The sequence below is a fragment of the Pelophylax lessonae genome (genome assembly GCF_965119305.1).
Source record: "Pelophylax lessonae genome assembly, chromosome: 7".
In the NCBI taxonomy this organism is placed as follows: Eukaryota; Metazoa; Chordata; class Amphibia; order Anura; family Ranidae; genus Pelophylax; species Pelophylax lessonae.
In genome coordinates, this window is record NC_138774.1 from 209,333,291 (window position 1) to 209,355,538 (window position 22,248).

Sequence of the window (22,248 nt, forward strand, 5' to 3'; positions counted from 1 at the left end):
TTGTGTATTTGAGGCATCCCGGTACACACAGAAGATTACTTCGGGACAAGTAAGGGGACCCCTAGACATTATCTGGTGCCTGATTTTAGGCACTGAAATCAAATAATAGGGATGCTCTGACAGGTTCAGGTTACTTGAACTTTTACAATATATTTGCCTCATTAATATCGAGGCATATGAAACTGATGTGAGGAACAGAGCAGTATCATCAGCGGCTCTGCCAGTAAATATCATGTACTCATTACTTTGTGGTTCAAAACAATAGGAGAATCAATCAGGCTGTGTATCAAAGCATAACAACATTCAGTCGGATGCCTACTTCTTAAAGTTGGTGGGCCCAGATCAGTTGCATATGCTCTATAGAACCCTTCATTATTTTCATTGCATTTGGGTTTTTGCAACTTAACATATTTTATCGCATAGATGCATTTCTCCTGTAACAGGCAATTTGTGACACAAGTATAAAAAAACACTGTCCTTTATATCATTATACATGAGGTAAAGACAATGAATCCTGCTTGTCTATCCTCTCCAATAGTGACTTGCAACCATGGCGAGTGACGCTGAAATGGCGGTGTTTGGACCAGCCGCCCCCTTCCTGAGGAAATCAGAAAAGGAAAGACTGGAGGCTCAAAACAAGCCCTTTGATGCTAAAAACTCTGTCTTTGTCCATGACGATAAGGAGCTTTACGTGAAGGGCTTAGTCACTGCACGTGAGGGTGGCAAAGTCACCGTTAAGACTGACGATGGGAAGGTATGCAGTACAAATAAATAAGAAGCTTGCTTGCTGTAGATATGTTAAGTTCACTGAATACAATGTCTTTCCCTTCCAGACTGTAACAGTCAAAGAGGACCTCATCAACCCCCAGAACCCTCCCAAGTTCGATAAGATTGAAGACATGGCCATGTTGACCCACTTGAATGAGGCCTCTGTGCTGTATAACCTCAAAGAACGTTATGCAGCCTGGATGATCTATGTAAGCTCATTTATTTTTCCAACTAAGTTCATATACCCCAGAGGGTAGTTATATCTGGACAACATACCTGTCAGGCTTGAAGACTGCACATTGTCTTGATTTTCACCCTTCTTATGATGCAAATCAAAGCAGAAGTGGCTAAATCACAGATAATGTGCATCTACAATTTTTTTGGGCCAGTAAAAATGTTCCTATGGATGCATTTTAATTGCCAAGAAACATCCTTTATTTACCCAGAAGAAATAATTATTTCCCAGGAAAAAAGGAATTGGAAAATCTGTTTTCACCATTAGGATACATATAAATAGCCACTCCCAGGTAATAATTACGGTGTTGGACCAGAGGTGGAAAGGCTGGCTTAAAAAGACATTGTTACCTTCTAATGCAGAACAAAGTGACAGTGTCCCTTTAAAGGGCGCCACTACCCTGGTTCCTCAATATTCACCTTACTAGCGATCCCTTGCTGCTATGGAAGTGCAGGATATAGTGGATGGCTGCATGGCTGCATGGCGGGAAAGAGCAGTGGGGGAGTGCAGCAAGGATAAGTAAAAGGGGGTTGGGGGTTCCTTTACAGAGGCACAATCACTTAGTCCTGCATGGGCAAGGTGGCAGTGGCACTTTAACATGCAGCTAGTCAGGGATTATATCTTGTATTCTGAATTTTAACTGACTGTACCCAACTTGGTATTCCAGACCTACTCTGGCCTATTTTGTGTCACTGTGAACCCTTACAAATGGCTGCCAGTGTACAACCCCGAAGTTGTTGCCGGCTACAGAGGAAAAAAGCGTCAGGAAGCCCCACCACACATCTTCTCCATCTCTGATAATGCCTATCAGTTCATGTTAACTGGTAAGTTAGAGCTCCTTTCATTTCTGTGATAGTGGTGTACCAAACTAAAACAAAAAAAGCCTGTTTTGCGTCACTGTGAACCCATACAAGTGGTTGCCAGCGTACAACCCCAAAGTTGTTGCCTGCTACCGAGAAAAAAAGTGCCAACAGGCCCCACAACATATCTTCTCCATCTCTGATAATGCATATCAATTCATGTTAACTGGTATATTAGAGTTGCTATAATTGCTGTGATAGCGGTGTACCATACTAAAACCAACTCACTTTATTAGCTTTAATGTCCAGATAGATGTGTAATTAACAGGATATTTTATATTGTTATATTTATTTATAACAAATCATACAAACATAAAAAAGTAAAATAGCAATCCCAATATCAAAGTCTATACTTCTATACTCTATGATAGAAGAAAGAAAGAAGAAAGGAAAAAAAAAAGGGGGGGGAGGAGAAATAAAATAAAATAATACGGAAGAAAACAAGGATATTTTATAGAGAAATAGGTGCAGTAAGTCAAAATGACCAATTAGTTCTCATGAAAAAAGATTGGTCTTCAAGGATTACTCCACACGTTGTTGTTGTTGATCTAAAGTGAATCTTTCCTTTTCCCAGGAAAAGTAAAATGAATGGCTCACTTAGCACCCTCCTCTCCAGCAGCACGTATTCACCTATCTTTGCTCCCCTGCCTCTCCATTCAGCTGCCAAACATTCTCAAGATCTATGGACTCTCCACTTGGCCCCATGCAACAGCAGTGAGCCAACTGCATGGCACCAGCACTGGTATATGAGAGATTAGGAGTAAGGGTACATGTTTAGTCATACCTTGGCAGTACCAGGTATTTCACTTTGTTCCTAGCTGCTGAAAGGAGTGGTGAGAAGAAGAAGAAAGTATATGCTGTTGGGGAGAAGAGGGTAGTTAAGTGAGCCTTTTACTTTGATCTGCATGGGCAAAAGAAAGGTCCCCTTTTTGACCAGCCAGCATGGATGTACCTCATAATATTTTACGACCAAGCAATAGATGCACTTGGGCCCTTCTCAACTGATTATAGAATAATGTACATGTTTGCTATTTAGACATAAATTCATTTTTTTTGTAATAAAGCTACTTGGCCTCTGAATTTATCTAGCTCAGCTACATACAAAATGTTCATATTCAAGGGTGTTTTTCATTGTGCTGTCATTACTTTCTATCTTTTTTTAATAATTTCAAAGCATACACGATGGAACAATGAATCTAACCACTTCAAGACCAGGCCTATTACTTAGAACCCCCAAACATTATATATATATATATATTTTTTTTTAAGCAAAGACCCTAGAAGAGAATAAAATTGTAATATTTTATGTCACATTGTATTTGGGCTTTCAAACACAGTTTTTTGGATAGAATACACTTCAATGAATAAAAAAAAATAAATAAACAGTAAAGTTAGTCCAATTTTTTTGTATAATGTGAAAGACGATTTGAAAGATGAATAGATACCTAACATGTCATGCTTTAAAATTGCCCACACTCCTAGAATGCTGACAAACTACGATACTTAAAAATCTCCATAGGTGAAGCATTAAACACTTACCTGTTTACCTGTTTAGAGTTACAGAGGAGGTCTTGCACTAGAATTATTACTCTCCCTCTATTGATTGCTGCGATACCTCTCATGTGTGCTGTGAACACTGTTTACATTTGCGGGTGCGACTTACGTATGCATTTGCTTTGGCGCGCGAGAACTGAGGTAAGGGCGCTTTAAAAACCCGTCCTCTGCACTTCAAAGGATTCAAAATGCCAAGATCAGCATTTTTGAATACTTTTGATTTTTTAAAACTGGCGCCATTGGCTGCCCAGTAAACCAGAAGTGATGTTGTGACGTTGCTTCCAGGTTACTACAACGGAGATCCAATCAAAGCCGATTCCGGCTTTGTTTGGGTCTCTGGCCATCCGGCAGATATGCCGGCTGGTGGCTGGGGTCTTCCGGTGGGAAGGGAGACCCGGGTGAAGTGGCAAAAGGCGATGGGAGGGGGTGGCGTCCCCTCCCGCTGCTTGTTATAATCGCCGAGCAGCTAATTACCTGCATCGGATGTTATCACAAGAAAGCTGACTGCTCTAAAAAATGGTACTGGGGTGATGCCTGCAGCTTCAGGCATCACCCCGGTACAACCACTTCAGCAAATGACATACATGTACGTGATTTTGCATGAAGTGGTTAAAGAAGAAGAGTCAACTATTTAATTAATTTATTTAATTTATGCAGTGCTTTACATATATATTATACATTCACATCAGTCCTTGCCCTCAAGGAGCTTACAATCTACAGTTCCTATCTCCCATACATACATACATACACGCACACATACTACTACCATACATAGTAATTTAGATTGGAGCCGATTAACCTATCAGCATGTCTTTGGAGTTCAAGGAAACATGTCATGAGAGAAAGCTATAAGCTTTCATTGGTGACTTCCTTTTTAAAAATGTATTAGTTGGTTGGCTGTCAGAGTAATCCTGTGATTTCACTATTGCTCAAGTCACTGAACAGGTGGGCACATCAGGTCAAAGAAATACTTGAAACTGTAAGATTAGATAGGACAACTTTAATAAAGCTCAGACTATCCAATAAATGAAATTCAACTACATGTGAAAAGCAAAATCCACCAATTGCCTTTTCTTTATGATTGCAGATCGTGAAAACCAGTCTATCCTAATTACGTAAGTATTATAGCTTTTTTTAACTCACAGGGCACATTGCATTTTTAAGCACTTTATAGATAAACTTCACATTTTCCTAAATGTGAGCTCCCATCATATTGCAGCTCCAGCATTAGACAAGTACAGGAGGAATATTTGCAAAAAAAAGTTATTTTAGTATTTGACCCAAGTATAGGACAACTTGACATTTGAGCCAAACAGATAATGTAAATATGGGGATGACAAATGCAGCCCTTGATGGGCCTTAACAGAACATGTATAAGGTTCTACTAGACTAGCGGTCCCCAAACTATGGCTCCCTACAAGATTTTATCTAGCCCACCACCAGTCAATGACATATCCTCAATGTGAGACCATTGTGCACGCGCATAAGTCCCACTTAAGGATAGCAGAGATCCCCCTCAGTCTTCAGTGCAGGTTCCCCCCCCCCCCCCCCCCGCTGTGCTAGAAACATCTGTGTCCTAGCAGCCAACCAGGTTCTTGCTCCAGCATTCACAGGAGGACTGAGCTTCTTCCATTCAGACCAGTGCCATCTAAAGAGCATTGAAGGCCCCTGGGCAGTGCAGTGCACTGGGGCCCTGCCTACACAATCACCCACGGGAATAAAAATGCAAATTATCACACACATGGACGGGAGTCAGACTCAACTGTCCTGTGTGAGCCTGTTCCTGTGGAGGCAGACAGGCATTCCTGCAGTTATGGGCTCCCCCTCCATGGCCAAAGTGGCCTGACAGCAGCAGAGGGCCGACAGGTGCTTGCCACCTACTAAGTTGGACAGCAGGATGCACACGAGAATCGAGACCAATGCTTGGCTGGGGCTGAGTCCCTGGGCAGGTGGGGCCCCCCGGGCAAGTGGGGCCCCCGGACAACTGCCCAGCGTGCCCATTCGGTAAGACAGCCCTGATTCAGACCCTAACGCCCACCCTGCTGCTACAGCTACACTGTAAGGTAAGAGCAGACTCGTATGGGGACCCTAATATAAGAGGGGACCCTGATGGAGACCCTGATGTAAGGGGGGACTCTGATGTAAGGAGAATGGATGAGGACCCTGGTGTTAGGGGGAACTCTATTGGGGACCCTGATGTCATTTGGGGCTCTGACAGAGACCCTCAATGTAAGTGGGGACTTTGATGAGGACTCTAAAAAAAGGTACAAACTATTTTTGTTTGACCTTTATTATTGACTCAAATTTGTTTGAAATTTTTTTTGCTTTGTTTTACTAAAGTTCTTTCTCTGTTTTTTGAATCATGACATACTGATTACCAAAAAGTTCCAAGCAAAACATTTCAATGAATTACATTTTTTTTTCATTAATTTATAAAACTGATTTAATTTGTCCTGCAAATATTTAAAAAAATATGTGATGCAGCCCTCGTACTGAGAAATTGGAGACCCCTGTACTAGACCAATCCTTATAGTAATCTTTAGCTTGAGGGCTTCATTTCTGAATCTGTTAGACTGCCAATCACAGTAGATGTTTGAAGATCAGACCACAGACAGCTAAGAGTGTTGAGCATCCGGATGTGGAGTCTTTAGCCTGCTTCATGCCTTTACTTTTTTGTTTTTCACCTCCAGTGGAGAATCCGGTGCTGGGAAGACTGTGAACACCAAGCGTGTCATCCAATACTTTGCAACAATTGCAGCTATTGGAGACCCACTAAAGAAAAAGGAGTCAGCAAACAAACTGCAGGTAAAGCCAATAAAAACTCAACTACCTATAATAAAACATAAACATGGGCTACATACAGGGCTGTATTTAGAGACAATGTCACCCAAGGCATACCTAAATGATGATAAATTTTCCTATAATCACTTGGAAAGAGGTTTGGGTTCACAGGTACTATGGGTTCAAGGTGAAAAATGAATAAGATTAGTCGTTTAAGTTAATATATGTGTAGATTTGCTCAGGGGACTTTTTTAAACCATAATTTGGATATAATTTGGCTTTTGGATAAGAGGTGGGCACAGAGCAACATGCACATAGTACATATTGTCTATGTATTGGAAGTTGTTGTAGGGAAAGAATAAAGCTGACAAACTGCATAGGGAGAGAATAGGGTCAGTTAGGAAACTGTGCTTTAATTCAGATTGCAGCTCTTTGGGTAATCAACCTGCTTGCTGCGGTTATTGTTCTTATAAATTGCTGCCTTTTTTGTCTTTCTGGTTCACTTTTACCTGTTGTACTGTCCATAGCAAACTTTTTTTTTGAGGTTGAGGTCAGGAAGGTCCATAAAGACATGGATAAGCAAGTTTGGGGTGAAGAAACTTGATTGGCTTGCACAGAGTGCTGACCTCAACCCGATAGAACACGTTTGGGATGAATTAGAGCGGGCCTTCTTGTCTAACATCAGTGCATGACCAACACAAATGCGCTTCTGGAAGAATAGTCAAACACTCCCATAGACACACTCCTAAACCTTGTGAACAGTCTTCCCAGAAGAGTTGAAGCTGTTATAGGTGCAAAGGGCTGGATAATTCAATATTGAACCCTATGGACTAAGACTGGGATGCCATTAAAGTTCATGTGCGTGTAAAGGCAGGCATCCCAATGCTTTTGGTGATACAGTGTATATCATGCTCTTAGTATTGTAAGCAATTTTATAGTTAAAATGTATATTATTACATGTGTGCAAAAAATGAAAAAAATTGCCTTAGAGCAGAAGTTGTTAATAACAAGATTTACTGCCCATATATGCAAATGGAATAAGCCTCTAAATTCAGGTTTGCAATACTTTGAAAAAGACTCAACAAACCCTTGGTGTATTGAACCCAGATAGATTTGCACAGCACTAATAATCACCACCTCATGTGTCATGTACTTATGTGTTATTTTAGTAAAAGCTAACACTAGAATGTGCTAAAAAAAGGCAGCATGTGGCCTGTACAAACCACCAAAAAAGACAACTAAATAGAGCCTTCTGACTCCTCTCAGCATCTTCTGTAACCCTTCCCTCTTGCAATTCTCTGGCTGAATTTAGCCACAGATGGTCAGAAGAGGGAAATAGAATGAGGAAAATGTATCACAATTTATACGTCTTGGTGCTGTCCCCTCTAACCTTGTGCCCTAGGCCCTGGTTGATGAATTGCATGTGAGTAAATACAGCTTTGGCTTTGCGAATACTTAAATGTATAAGCTAGCCAACACATTATTAAAACAAAATATATGTGCACTGTTCTAAAAAGTATAACATAAATAATATTTATTTATGGATCGCAGGGCACACTGGAAGATCAAATCATCCAGGCCAACCCTTTGCTGGAAGCCTTTGGTAATGCCAAAACCGTGAGAAATGACAACTCCTCCCGTTTTGTAAGTAACAACTTGTACGTGAGCATTCTGAATAAGATGCATTATTATTTATTAATTAATAACATTTTCTTTCCATCATCTCCAGGGTAAATTCATCAGAATCCACTTCGGAACCACAGGAAAGCTGTCTTCCGCAGATATTGAGACCTGTAAGGTTTACTTTTTATATATATATATATATATATATATATAGACTTCGTATCCTTTCGGATACTCAACTTCCTTCCTTGCTATTGAGTAACTTTGTTTATTTCATTTTAGACTTACTGGAGAAGTCCAGAGTCACATTCCAGCTCTCAGCTGAGAGAAGTTACCACATCTTCTACCAAATTCTTACCAATAAGAAGCCAGAGATTGTTGGTAAATCACTTTGATGTTAAAGCTACAGTATGTCCAATTTCTGTAACAAATGGTATGAATCTTCTAACCAGTGTGATCTCTTGTCTATAGAAATGCTGCTTGTGACAACAAATCCATATGACTACCCCTTTATCAGCCAGGGTGAGATTGCTGTCAAGAGTATTGATGATGTAGAGGAGTTGATGGCCACTGATGTACGTATTACAAATGACTTTTTCTTAAAGTATCTTATCTCGTATTTATACCCCAATTATTTTAGGTTTTGGGTATATTGTTCTCCACTCTTAGAATCCCATCAGGTTTTTATTGCTGTCTGTGTCCCTGCTGTGGAGATTCGACCACTCAACGTGTCCTGGTAACCATTGAAATTTGAGGTTAGGGGAATTCCTGTTCCATGGCAGCTTTCTAAGAATGGATTTCCTCTCATATTGTGGGGATTCTCTTTAAAGTCCTGGTGTTGTGTCTCTGAGAGAGGAAGTCAAGGGAAATATTCTCACAGTATACAAGCAACAAAATTAAAATAAAATGGAAAGGAAATGTAATATTGCCTAACATTATTCGAGATTGAAAATGTTTGGGCTGTAGATATACTTTAAGAGCCACCTAGAATTTTAGCACACAGTAACCATTTTGTGTATTTTTAGGGTGCCATTGATATCCTGGGTTTTACACAAGAAGAAAAAATGGGCATCTACAAGATGACTGGAGCTGTCATGCACATGGGAAATATGAGATTCAAGCAAAAGCAAAGAGAGGAGCAGGCTGAACCCGATGGCACAGAAGGTAGTTTGCATTTTATTTTATTTTTATTTCAACGGACCTACAATCAGGCCTCTCCTAACAAAGTATTAAAAGGAATATTGTGTTTAACCATTTTAATACTGGGCACTTTCACCCTCTTCATGCCCAAGCCAATCTGTCTAACTTTGAATGACAAGTGTGCGGTCATGCAACATTGTACCCAGTACTTTTTGGGGGCCAGAAACCAGAAAGCAAGCTACTCACTAGGGGGGGAACCTCTGGGTGAGTCTAGGATGGAAAAAGACTTGGGGGTACTGGTAGACAACAGGCTTGGCAGTGGCATGCAATGCCAAGCCGCTGCAAGCAAAGCCAACAGATTACTGGGATGTATAAAAAAGGGGATTCACTCCAGAAATAAAGAGATTATTCTCCCACTCTACAAGACTCTGGTCCGGCCACATCTGGAGTATGCTGTCCAGTTCTGGGCACTGGTCCTCAGGAAGGATGTCCTGGAATTGGAAAGAGTCCAGAGAAGGGCAACAAAAATAATTAGGGGAATGGAGGACATCAGCTATGAGGAAAGACTACAAGCACTGAACTTATTCTCTCTGGAGAAGAGACGCTTGAGAGGGGATATGATATCAATGTACAAATTCTGTACTGGCGACCCTAGCATAAGGAACAAACTTTTCAGGGAAAGGGAATACAATAAGACACGTGGCCACTCACTAAAATTAGAGGAAAGGCGGTTTAACCTTAAAATGCGTAAGGGGTTCTTCACTGTAAGAGCGGTAAGGATGTGGAATTCTCTTCCACAAGCAGTCGTATCAGCAGGGAGCATTGATAGTTTCAAAAAAATATTAGATGGGCACCTTAGAGACCACAACATACAGGGGTATACAATGTACGGTTAAAAGCAAACACACACACACATCATAGGTTGAACAGGATGGACTGATGTCTTTTTTCAACCTCACTAACTATGTAACTATGTAACTCTTTTGGTAGTATTTAATCACCACTGGATTTTTTTTTGATAAACAGAAACAGAAAAAAAATTGAAAATTTGAAAGAACAAACAACTTTTTGTAGTTTCTGTTATAAAATTTTGCAAATAAGTCATTTTTCTCCTTCACTGATGTGTGCTGATGATGCTGCACTGATGGGCACTTATAGGCTGCACTGATAGGCGGCACTGATGGGCAGCAATGACAGGTGGCACTGATAGGCAGCATTGATGGGGAATGCACTGATAATCAGGGTACTGTGTACATGTCCCCTGTCACACTTGCTGGTTACTGGCTCTCCTTTCCTTATGTGACAGCGAGTGAGGAAATTACTGCCGATAACCAGCAAGTCTGTGTACATTGTGATCAGCTGTGACTGGCCCTTTACCACAATCCTTCAGACACAGCGATCACAGAGCGTGCCTGATGCACGCCCCAGGGGGCGCACGTGGAGCGTGGTTCCAGGAGGATGTCCATGGATGCCCTCCCGAAACAAGAGAGCCTCGCTGTATCCGTCTTTCACCTAACAAGGTGGTTAAAAAAAAAATGATCAGCTGCACTCGACACTTAGCTACTCCTGCTGTAATTATTAATTGCCAACAAAATGACTGCATACAATGGTGTCTCCACTCGAAAAACAACCTTCCTTGACGTATGTTTCACCACTCCTGGCTTGCTCACAAGGAGAAGAGTGCAGCTGATACATTTTTTTAATATCTTTGATGGTGAGGGGAGACGGACTACAGTAGCCAACAACCCAATTATCTATGTATATGAGGAGCGAGTCTTGAGCAGAGCTATGGATTCGGGTATGTTGGGATATAGTGTTTAATATATTTTCCTTCTTTATTTTAAGGTTTGTGTTGTTATTCTTGTTCATCTTTTATTTTATTATGCCCAGCAATAAATAATGGTTTAATGTTTTATAATGTATCCAGGTAACTATGAGCTTCATTGTATATTCCATGCCTGATATTTATCAAACATATATTTTAAATTTACCACTAATAGACAGCAGGTGGTAATCTCTAAGCAAAACTGGGGACCTCCTATAGGCTCTTGTACAGCTTTTGTGCTAATAATAAAGCCCCGTACACATGGGCCGGAAATCAGTCAGCCAGTGTGTGTACAGCGGTTTGCTCAACAGAATCCAGTCTAACAACCTGCTTCTGTTGAATGGGTATCAACATCGCTTGTGTTGATGTGGGGATCTGTCGGGTTTTTTTTTTTTGTTCAACCCGTTTATCCACTGGTTGAATGAAAACAAAAATTATATGTATGTACCCAGCTTAAGCCACTAAATTAACCAAAGGAGGAAGCCACCCCTCTGAAAGCCCATGTCAGTTTACATTGCTTTCAGCATTTACCCACCATGCTTTAAAAGCTAAATAAATAACTAACAAAAACAATTGGAAAAAAGGGCACATTTAAAAAAGTTTGAATAAAATTTGCAAAAAACTATAACAGGTAATCACTTTCATCATTCTTTAATATTCACTATGCAGTTGCTGATAAAATTGGCTACTTGAAAGGATTGAACTCTGCTGACCTGCTGAAGGCTCTCTGCTACCCAAGGGTAAAAGTCGGCAATGAGTATGTCACAAAAGGTCAAACTGTCCAACAGGTATACTATCTTAACTGTGAAATTATATGTTTTGCTGAAAAATTTCATTGAGAAAAAAGTTAACCGTATTTTACTTTCTGCAGGTTTACAATGCCATTGGTGCTCTCAGCAAGTCTGTCTATGAGAAGTTGTTCTTGTGGATGGTTGTCCGTATTAACCAACAGCTGGACACCAAATTGCCAAGACAGTATTTTATTGGTGTGCTGGATATCGCTGGATTTGAGATATTTGATGTAAGTTGAAAGCGAATTAAAGTTTTCTGTCATTTCTTACTCCTGGAAACAATACAGCTCTATGTTTTACCACTAGTCACCTGAAACCTTTAAATGTAAGTCTCTTGTACATTATATGCCAAAGTCCTGTAATTTACCTCTAGTAAAACGTTTGCTAGATTTGAGATCTTTGGTGTATGTGTAAACATACATTTTATAGAGAATATTACTTATGCTATGTATAGTGTATATATATATATATATATATATATATATATATAGTAATGTTCAAACCCTTATCTATACATCTATATCGTATCTGTAGTACAACAGCTTGGAGCAACTTTGCATCAACTTCACCAATGAGAAACTGCAACAGTTCTTCAACCACCACATGTTCGTCCTGGAGCAAGAGGAGTATAAAAAAGAAGGAATTGATTGGGAGTTTATTGACTTTGGTATGGATCTGGCTGCCTGCATAGAGCTTATTGAGAAGGTACGTGTTGAAATGTCACACTTTTTGCTCAAAAATGTAAAAACAGACTTATTTTGAAATTGAAAACACCTAATTTCTTTGCACAGCCAATGGGTATCTTCTCAATCCTGGAAGAGGAGTGCATGTTCCCCAAGGCAACTGACACTTCCTTCAAGAACAAGCTCTATGATCAACATCTGGGCAAGTGTAAGAACTTTGAGAAGCCCAAACCTGGCAAAGGAAAAGCGGAAGCTCACTTCTCTCTGGTGCATTATGCTGGCACTGTGGATTACAACATCAGTGGATGGCTTGACAAGAACAAGGACCCACTGAACGAGACTGTTGTCGGCCTTTACCAGAAGTCTCCAGTGAAGCTCCTGGCCCTCCTTTATTCTAGCTATTCTGGTTCTGATGGTAAGAATTTAGAAAGTTCAAAAACACTCATCTTGTTATGAACTTTACTTCCATAGTTTAACATAGTCAAATTCTTATTTCAGCTGCAGATGCTGCAAAGAGTGGAAAGAAAAAGAAGGGGTCCTCTTTCCAGACTGTCTCTGCCCTGTTTAGAGTAAGTGTTGCTTATGTTAAGGAGATCTAAAATGTGCGCTGATCTCGAATGCTTTAAATCATGGGTGTCCAACCTTTTGGCTTCTCGGGGCCACACTGAGTGTAGAGAAATTTTCTCGGGCCACATATAAAATATATACTATAGTTAAGGTATAGAGGTAATAAAATGCCGCCTCGCCCTTCCCACGCCGCCGCACCCCCTGCACTAATTTAGCACAACTAGAGGATGATCAAATGAAATGGAATCAGTATACAGAGGTTTACTTCTTCTGAGAGATAATAAAGAAACACTATAACCACCATGACCACTTCAGTAATTTGAAGTGTTAATGGTGGTAGGAGTCAGAAACACTGCACATGCTCGCCTAACCCCCCCCCCCCCCGCCCTCCCAGGCAGCATCTGCCTACCGTTAGTTGGAAGCTGCTGTGGCTGTGCTCCCGACCCGACTTCCTTCCTCCCCAGCAATAAAAAAAATTGTCAGGGGGCAGTGGGCCGCATTGCCTATTTGTCTTACAAAGTATTATAAACCTGACTATGTTTTCTGGTATTAGATACAAATTTTCTTTTCATTCTTCCACAGGAAAATCTGAACAAGCTGATGACCAACTTGAGAAGCACTCATCCTCACTTTGTGCGTTGTCTGATCCCCAACGAGACAAAGACTCCAGGTAAAAAAAAATGTTTAACACTGGAAAAAATATCGAACACAGTATTACACTGTACTCAGCTGAATCTATCCCCTATTTACTGCTATGGCAGCTATAATATGTTTTGTTTTTTTACCGTTTAATGCTGCTATTTGAATCTCAGATGAACATTCTCACCTGATAGCTTCTACTGGACATTTCTGTATATTGTAGATTCTCACTGCCAGCTTCCAGAAAATGGGGAGATTATGGCGCTTTTCCACTGCATGGAACAAACGGTTCGGCTTGCTTTTGTGCTTTTCCACTGCTGGTACCGCATGGTACGGTGTAGGAACGGTTCGGTACGGTACGGCGGCGCTTTTCCACTGCATGGAACCGAACGGTACGGCTCTCAAAAACAGTACCACCTCGATTGTGGTTCCAAGAGGTACCATACCCGGTACCATATCCCACAATCCTTTGCATGCAGTCACTACTAGCCACTGATTGGTCAGAGAATCGTTGTTATCCCACCCATTTAACTTTAGTACTACTTTAGTGGAAAAGCAAACCATACCATACCGTACCGAACCGTTCCAACACCGTACCATGCGGTACCAGTAGTGGAAAAGCAAACCGGGCCAAGCAGGACCGAGTAGAGCCGAGCCGGTACTTGCAGTGGAAAAGTGCCATTAGACTATGAAACAGAAGTATTCTCATGTGTGCTCTCCACAAGTTCTGTATATAGACTTTAAGCTGTTTATCACTCAAAGTGAATACATGTTCCAGCAGTGGTGGATGCCAACTTTTTAAGAAATGCTGATTTCAACGCTTGCTGTATTTTTTTTTAGTAGTTGTCATTTTGTTTACTAGGTATCATGGAGAATCATCTGATCATCCACCAACTCAGGTGTAATGGTGTGCTTGAGGGTATCAGAATCTGCAGAAAGGGCTTCCCTAGCAGAATCCTGTATGGTGATTTTAAACAACGGTATGCAGAAGTCAACTGTGTTGGCAATAATAATCAACACACTAAAACTGAGATGATGACTGGATATTTGAATCTTTCTTTTATGCAGTTACAAGATATTAAATGCGAGTGCCATTCCTGGGGGGGAGTTTATTGACAGTAAGAAGGCCTCTGAGAAACTTCTGGGCTCCATAGATATTGACCACACCCAGTACAGATTTGGACACACAAAGGTAGGAGGTCATAATAGTTATTAAGTATAATTGTACAATAAAGGACTTGTATAAGGGAAAATAAAATACTACATTTTCTCCTCAACAGGTGTTCTTTAAAGCAGGTCTTTTAGGTGTCCTTGAAGAAATGAGAGATGATAAGTTGGCCCAACTCATTACTCGCACTCAGGCTCAATGCCGAGGTTACTTGATGAGAGTGGAATTCAAGAAGATGGTGGAAAGAAGGTTAGAATGCGTTGACAGTCTGTATTACACAAAAATAAAACAGATACTTCATGTGTCATTTTTGTTTCTGATCTTCTTATCTTGGCCTTCTTATTTGTTTGACCCTGTCCTTGCTTTTCATCCCTCAATGGTTCCATGTTTTTTTTTTATCCTTTCAACTAAGCCTCAATCACATAATAACCTCCTTTCTACAACAGCTTTCAATCATGTACTTTTAAAGGAGGTGGTACTTTTGCTGATCTATGATAATTTCTTACCTTACTAGTGAAACAATACTTTACTGCTTCTCTAACTGAAATAACAGCAATAAATACATCAATATTGGACAGGTTAATTCAAATTTAGGAGCAGTAAGTCCTGGCAATTTTAAAAGCACTTGGAACCATCTGAATAGAGCAACCACAAAATAAAAGACCCAGAAACATCAGGCACTGAGTGTGAATTTACAGAACTGAATGGTAGGAGTTGTGTAACTTCCTCATATATGGATAACTGCACTGCATTGATTAGATTTCAGTCTTCTATTCTTTTTTTTTGCAACTTTAACTGTTGCTGTAGGTTGTTCTTTTTCCTGGTGTAGTTCAGAAAAAAAGTATATTAATCCATTTGTGTTACTGTTTCCAGAGATGCCATATTTGTCATCCAGTACAATGTTAGATCATTCATGAATGTCAAGCACTGGCCATGGATGAAGCTATATTTTAAGATTAAGCCTCTTCTGAAGAGTGCCGAGACTGAAAAGGAAATGGCTAATATGAAAGAAGAGTTTGAAAAGACCAAGGAAGCACTGGCTAAATCAGACGCAAGAAAGAAAGAGCTAGAGGAGAAAATGGTAGTCTTACTGCAAGAAAAAAATGACTTGCTGCTTCAAGTGCAATCGGTAGGTTGGACAAAATAACAACATTAAAGAACCCTTAATATTTACATGTGAAAAAGGTTCATATTTATTGCAAATGTTTTGTTATTTATATTAAATTTCATATAGGAAGGTGAAAACTTGGTCGATGCAGAGGAAAGATGTGAAGGTCTGATCAAAAATAAAATTCAGTTGGAGGCTAAGATTAAGGAGATCACAGAAAGGCTTGAAGATGAGGAGGAGAGTAATGCAGAGTTAACTGCCAAGAAGAGGAAATTGGAAGATGAGTGCTCTGAGCTGAAGAAGGACATTGATGACTTAGAGCTGACCTTGGCCAAAGTTGAGAAAGAGAAGCACGCCACAGAAAATAAGGTGGGAGGGCTAACACTGGTTCTTACCAAGTTACTTCTACATTCAAAGTACGCATCCATTTTAAAACCTTTTTTGTCTAGGTTAAAAACCTGACTGAGGAAATGGCTGCACTGGATGAAAACGTTGCAAAAATTTCCAAAGAGAAAAAAGCTCTCCAGGAGGCACACCAACAGACTCTTGATGACCTTCAAGCAGAAGAAGACAAAGTTAATACTTTGACCAAAGCTAAAATTAAGCTGGAACAGCAAGTGGATGACGTGAGTGCATTACTCTACAATTATACAACTATTTGTTCAGTGGTTTACTAAATGGCATTTTCACTCATTCGTAAATATTCAATCTAAACAGCTGGAAGGTTCCCTGGAGCAAGAGAAGAAACTTCGTCTTGACCTTGAGAGAGCCAAGAGGAAGCTTGAAGGAGATCTTAAATTGGCCCAAGAAACCATAATGGATCTTGAGAATGAGAAGCAGCAAGCTGAAGAAAAAATAAAAAAGTTAGTCTTAATATTTAATAAGCCTGTTTTATTAACATAAGTAATTTTTGTATGATTAATATTACTTTTAAAATGCAGAAAAGACTTTGAATTGAGCCAGCTGCAAGCAAAAATTGAGGATGAGCAATCCCTGGCATCTCAACTGCAGAAGAAGATCAAGGAACTTCAGGTAGATTCACTGTGGAATACACAATAGTATATTTTTTTAGCAATCAGTAAATGATTGCCTGTAATGACCAAATGTTTTTTTTATAAGGCCCGTATTGAGGAAGTTGAAGAGGAGATAGAAGCTGAGCGTGCTGCTCGTGCCAAGGTTGAGAAACAGAGAGCTGACTTGTCCAGAGAACTTGAAGAAATCAGTGAGAGACTTGAAGAGGCTGGTGGTGCCACTTCTGCTCAGATTGAGCTCAACAAAAAACGTGAGGCTGAATTCCAGAAACTGAGACGTGATCTGGAAGAATCCACCCTTCAGCATGAAGCCACCTCTGCCGCCTTGCGCAAAAAGCATGCTGACAGTGTGGCTGAACTTGGAGAACAGATTGACAATCTCCAGAGAGTTAAACAGAAACTGGAGAAGGAGAAGAGTGAGCTAAAGATGGAAATTGATGACCTTGCCAGCAACTTGGAGAACGTCTCCAAATCAAAGGTATGAGGAATATTATAGGAAAACAAAGCCATATTTCTATAATAAATCAATCCAACTAGTTCATAAACAATAAATGTTCTCCCCCTAGGCCAACCTTGAGAAAGTGAGTCGTGTTCTTGAGGATCAGCTAAGTGAAATCAAGACCAGAGATGAAGAGCACCAGCGTGTTATCAATGACCTCACAGCCCAAAGAGCCCGTCTTCAAACTGAAAATGGTACAAATCTCAGTCCTAATCTTTTTTAAGCTGCTAAACAAAGATAATCTCTGCTACAGCATTTTGTTGTCAAATAGTAAAACACGTTGATATACTGTATATACAGTATAAACGTTTTTAGCTGTTATAAATATGTGGGATTACTAAATATATAATATAATAACCTAATACAGTAATCCCCCGCTCCATCGCAGTTCCGTTTTTGCGGTCCCGGTATATTGTGTTTTTTTTGTAATGTTATTTTACTATATAAATCATTGAAAATTAAATATTTTTGTGTTTTCCATAGCTCTTGCTATGTCTCTCAGTATCTTTTATGTGTTTAAATGAGTTTCTATTGTTTTAAAAGTGTGTTTAAAGACCTTAAAATGCTTTTACACGTACAGTGACAGTAAAAAAAACATGCCTACAATGCATTTTAATAGGGTTTTTCTATTTTGCGGATTTTCACTTTTCGCGGCTGGGTCCGGAACGTAACCCCCGCAATGGAGGGGGGTTTACTGTATTAATACCAGAATAATTCAATAACATTTTTTCTTTTCAAGGTGAGCTGTCCCGGCAACTTGAAGAGAAGGAATCACTCGTTACTCAGTTGAGCAGAGGAAAGCAGGCATTCACTCAACAGACTGAGGAACTAAGGAGACAACTGGAGGAAGAAACCAAGGTAATGAAAACACTTTAATATTAATAGTGTCCCCAAAAACAGTGAGGTCTGATTGCCTAATTACTAAAAATTCTTACCTCAAAATAAGAAAACTTATTTCTAGTACCACAACATAAATTGATGTGTTTACAGGCCAAGAATGCCCTTGCCCATGCCCTGCAATCATCCCGCCATGACTGTGACTTGCTCCGTGAGCAATATGAAGAGGAACAGGAGGCAAAGGCTGAGCTTCAGAGAGCTCTGTCCAAGGCTAACAGTGAGGTTGCACAATGGAGAACCAAATATGAGACTGATGCTATTCAACGCACAGAGGAACTGGAAGAGGCCAAGTATGTTTGTGCTCTAATAAATCTTCCGGAACAAAGGTTGATATATGTATCTGAATACTAAACAGACTTTCCCACTTTTTATATACAGGAAGAAACTTGCTCAGCGTCTTCAGGATGCTGAGGAGCAAGTTGAGGCTGTGAATTCCAAATGTGCCTCCTTAGAAAAGACCAAACAGAGGCTACAAGCTGAAGTTGAGGATCTTATGGTTGATGTGGAGAGAGCAAATAGTGCAGCTGCAGCTCTAGATAAGAAGCAGAGAAACTTTGACAAGGTAAAAAAGACTATATGGTGAGACAGGTTCTGTATTTTATACACCTCTAAATGTTTAGATTCATCTGAATATTCTTATTTCAACTAAACAGGTTCTGGCAGAATGGAAACAGAAGTATGAAGAGGGCCAGTCAGAGCTGGAATCAGCTCTAAAGGATACTCGCTCAATGAGCACCGAGATCTTCAAGATGAAAAATGCCTATGAGGAATCTTTGGATCAGCTTGAAACTCTCAAACGAGAAAACAAGAACTTGCAACGTAAGGTCCTTAAATAACAGGTTTATGTTTCTTTTTCAGACATGAAACAATAATGTTTCTAAGAATCAACCATTTGTACACAAGACAACAAAGAATTGCAATGCCCATGAAAGTTATTAGAAGTCCAAAAACTCTAGTTATACAGATAGTAATTGTGCATGGTATTATGGAATTAAAATGGTTTGATGGTGAAGCTCTTTTGAAATTCTGTACAAAGCTAGCTTCAATTGTTTTAAAAATCATGAGAAAATACCCATTATGTTCCCTAAGACGTGGGACCACACTGGAGACTACTGTCTTTTACTCCTGAACTCAAGTTCAAATGTGCTCCTTCTTTGAGGCTGATGCAAATTCTTTACCCGATTGACACTGCTAATGGAGCCCTGAATTTTTTTTTATTACATGTGTATTTGCCATTTGATTGTGTGATGCTGTTTCTATATTGTCACTCTTTATACTTTCTTGAAACAACAAAAAATCTTTGAAACAGAAAGTAACCACATTATTTATCTCTAACCAGAGGAGATCTCAGATCTAACTGAACAAATTGGAGAGACTGGAAAAACTGTACACGAGCTGGAAAAAGCCAAGAAAATAGTGGAACAGGAAAAAAGCGACTTGCAAGCAGCTTTAGAAGAAGCTGAGGTATAGAAACCACTAATGTTGGCAGAATAAAAAGGATTTGACTTTTTATTTTAGTATTAATCATGACAATGCTTTAACAGGGATCTCTGGAACATGAAGAATCTAAGATCCTTCGCATCCAACTTGAATTAAACCAGTTAAAATCTGAGGTAGACAGGAAAATTGCAGAGAAAGATGAGGAGATCGAACAGTTGAAGAGGAACAGCCAGAGAGTTATTGACACCATGCAAAGCACACTGGAGTCAGAAATAAGAAGCAGGAATGATGCTCTGAGACTTAAGAAGAAGATGGAAGGTGATCTGAATGAGCTGGAAATCCAGCTGAGCCATGCCAACAGGCAAGCCACTGAGGCCCTGAAACAGCTCAGGAACGCACAAGCCCAACTCAAGGTAAACATACAAAAGCACTCAAAAATATCACATTAAAACAACCAGTTGATATATAGCTTATACAGAATGTGAATTTTAAATTCTAGGACAGCCAGCTGCAGCTGGATGATGCCCTGAGGTGCCAGGAAGACCTGAAAGAACAGGTGGCTGTGGTGGAACGCAGGAACAACCTGCAGCAGGCTGAGATTGAGGAAATCAGGAGTGCTCTAGAACAGACAGAAAGATCTCGCAAGGTGGCTGAGCAGGAACTTTTGGATGCAAGTGAAAGAGTTCAGCTCTTGCACACCCAGGTAAGTGCACACATACATCATTTTTATATAATGAGCATATTATGCAGAGAAGTAGATTTTTAAAAAGTTTTTTTTGAATAACAATAAGTAACAACAATGACACAGAGCCGTGTGATATGTAATAAAGAAAAAAGTGGGTCACTAATGCCCAGTACACACGATCCGAAAATCGGACGACGCTCCGTCCTTTTTTGTTTGGGTGCTAGGAACTCTCAATTATATTCGCAAATGGGAGAGGTTACTTACGATACGAATTTTCTCAGACGATGATTCAAAAGCTTCCGGTATGCGTAACCACGCCGTAGAGTGTGAGGGGAAATGATGTCTACTGCTCATGCGCTGTCTACTGCTCACCATTTTTTTTGGACGAACAACATACTGATAATACGATTATCGTATGATGTGTTATAATACGATCAAAATTTTTATGCTTGCACGACCGGATAATACCGGGCGAACTGTCATGATCGCCTCTCGTAAGCTGTGTACTAACGATCAGATTATCGTCCGATCTTTTGACAAGCCTTATTTTTTGTCCGATTTTCGGATCGTGTGTACGGGCCTTAAGACTTAAGCCCCGTACACACGATCAGATTATCGAACGATCTGTCGTCCGTTTTTTGCGGCATGCTAGTCTGATGTGGAAAGTGAAGAGGTTATTTTCATACGAATTTTCCCATACGACAGAATTCTACTTCAGAAGTGATGTCATGTGTTGGATTGCTTTGTATGTGTTCTTTCGTCTCTGAGCATGCCTAGTCTTGCTCTTAAGATTTTTTTCCGTCGAAATCTGTACTAATGAGACGAAAATCGGAAGTTGTTTTGACGGAAGAAAAATTTTTTATAGCCTGCACATCAGGATTTTGTCAGCCGAAAAGTCGGAGTTGGCTGTCGAAAGCACCATACTAACAATCCGAAAATCGACAGATCGGTCGTCGGACGAATTTTCCCTACATATTTTCTTATCGAGTGTATGGGCCTTTAGTTTAACAGGAACCAAAAGTCATACAAGTAGGCAACATTCACACAACCACACACACACACACACACAACATTCATACCTGTTCTTCCTCCCCATCCACGGTTGATATATATCAAAAAGACAAAAACCCTTGGACAAATACATGGGTATTTCAATAAAGGTCTACACGGATATATGTAAGGGTCCTTTCACACGACCGCTCCGTGTGTCCGCAAATCATCCCATCCGTTTGCGGATGATTTGCGGACATAATGTAAGTGAATGGCACTGTGGATGTCAGCGGAATACCATCCGCTGACATCAGATTTTCCTCCTTTCAGTTCTGTTCCGTTTTTACGAATGGGACAGAACCCCATTTTTTCTTCCGTGTAAAAAACGGAAAGGAAGGAAAATCGGATGTCAGCGGTGTCATCCGCTGACATCCGCAGTGCCATATACTTACATTATGTCCGCATATCATCCGCAAACGGATGGGATGATATGCGGGCACACGGAGCGGATGACAGAAATGTCATCCACTCCGTGGAAAAAAAAAAAAAGTCCCGCAGCGGACCTGTCACACGGAGCGGCCGTGTGAAAGGACCCTAAAGGTGGCACATCAGTCATTTTGTGCCACAAGGGAGCCTAGCCATAAGTACCATTTTTTGTGAAATCTATTAGGTATGCTCATCTGGTGTAGATTAATTTGAATTTGGGACGTTTTGCATTAATTGGTGGAATACCTGCAATGGAAGGGTTGGGATTTTTCCAGTTTAGTAGCTTGAGTCTTTCTAGCTTGAAGGAGTACTGCGCCCCTGTAGGTCCACTAGCTATAGTCTGGATGTTTATAAACTTCAATAAGTTTGGGATTTTTCTACAGGGATGACTCAGGTGATATATGAGATTGTGATGCTGAAAGGGTACCCTCAGCATTAATTCAGGCCAGTAGAGAGACATATGCAGATTTACGATTAC

The 22,248-nt window shown here is 40.2% G+C and overlaps 1 protein-coding gene across 1 annotated transcript in view; it reads left to right on the forward strand.

The window, feature by feature from the left end:
• The first annotated feature begins 634 nt into the window (after positions 1–634).
• LOC309559969 (myosin-4-like) overlaps positions 635–22,248 on the forward strand; it is a 28,059-nt gene continuing 6,445 nt past the window's right edge. Inside the window, exons 1-33 of the mRNA XM_082263447.1 lie at positions 635–754; positions 834–977; positions 1,671–1,827; positions 4,505–4,532; positions 6,108–6,222; positions 7,750–7,842; positions 7,928–7,991; positions 8,104–8,202; positions 8,293–8,396; positions 8,847–8,985; positions 11,456–11,574; positions 11,658–11,807; positions 12,112–12,282; positions 12,369–12,675; positions 12,759–12,829; positions 13,410–13,497; positions 14,329–14,446; positions 14,535–14,658; positions 14,747–14,883; positions 15,508–15,763; positions 15,869–16,111; positions 16,192–16,368; positions 16,460–16,605; positions 16,684–16,774; positions 16,862–17,251; positions 17,340–17,466; positions 18,012–18,130; positions 18,263–18,459; positions 18,548–18,731; positions 18,823–18,988; positions 19,509–19,633; positions 19,714–20,022; positions 20,109–20,312. Coding sequence (XP_082119573.1) covers positions 900–977; positions 1,671–1,827; positions 4,505–4,532; positions 6,108–6,222; positions 7,750–7,842; positions 7,928–7,991; positions 8,104–8,202; positions 8,293–8,396; positions 8,847–8,985; positions 11,456–11,574; positions 11,658–11,807; positions 12,112–12,282; positions 12,369–12,675; positions 12,759–12,829; positions 13,410–13,497; positions 14,329–14,446; positions 14,535–14,658; positions 14,747–14,883; positions 15,508–15,763; positions 15,869–16,111; positions 16,192–16,368; positions 16,460–16,605; positions 16,684–16,774; positions 16,862–17,251; positions 17,340–17,466; positions 18,012–18,130; positions 18,263–18,459; positions 18,548–18,731; positions 18,823–18,988; positions 19,509–19,633; positions 19,714–20,022; positions 20,109–20,312 — 4,896 coding nt within the window. The 5' untranslated portion in view covers positions 635–754; positions 834–899. The remainder of the gene's footprint in view (positions 755–833; positions 978–1,670; positions 1,828–4,504; positions 4,533–6,107; positions 6,223–7,749; positions 7,843–7,927; positions 7,992–8,103; positions 8,203–8,292; positions 8,397–8,846; positions 8,986–11,455; positions 11,575–11,657; positions 11,808–12,111; positions 12,283–12,368; positions 12,676–12,758; positions 12,830–13,409; positions 13,498–14,328; positions 14,447–14,534; positions 14,659–14,746; positions 14,884–15,507; positions 15,764–15,868; positions 16,112–16,191; positions 16,369–16,459; positions 16,606–16,683; positions 16,775–16,861; positions 17,252–17,339; positions 17,467–18,011; positions 18,131–18,262; positions 18,460–18,547; positions 18,732–18,822; positions 18,989–19,508; positions 19,634–19,713; positions 20,023–20,108; positions 20,313–22,248) is intronic.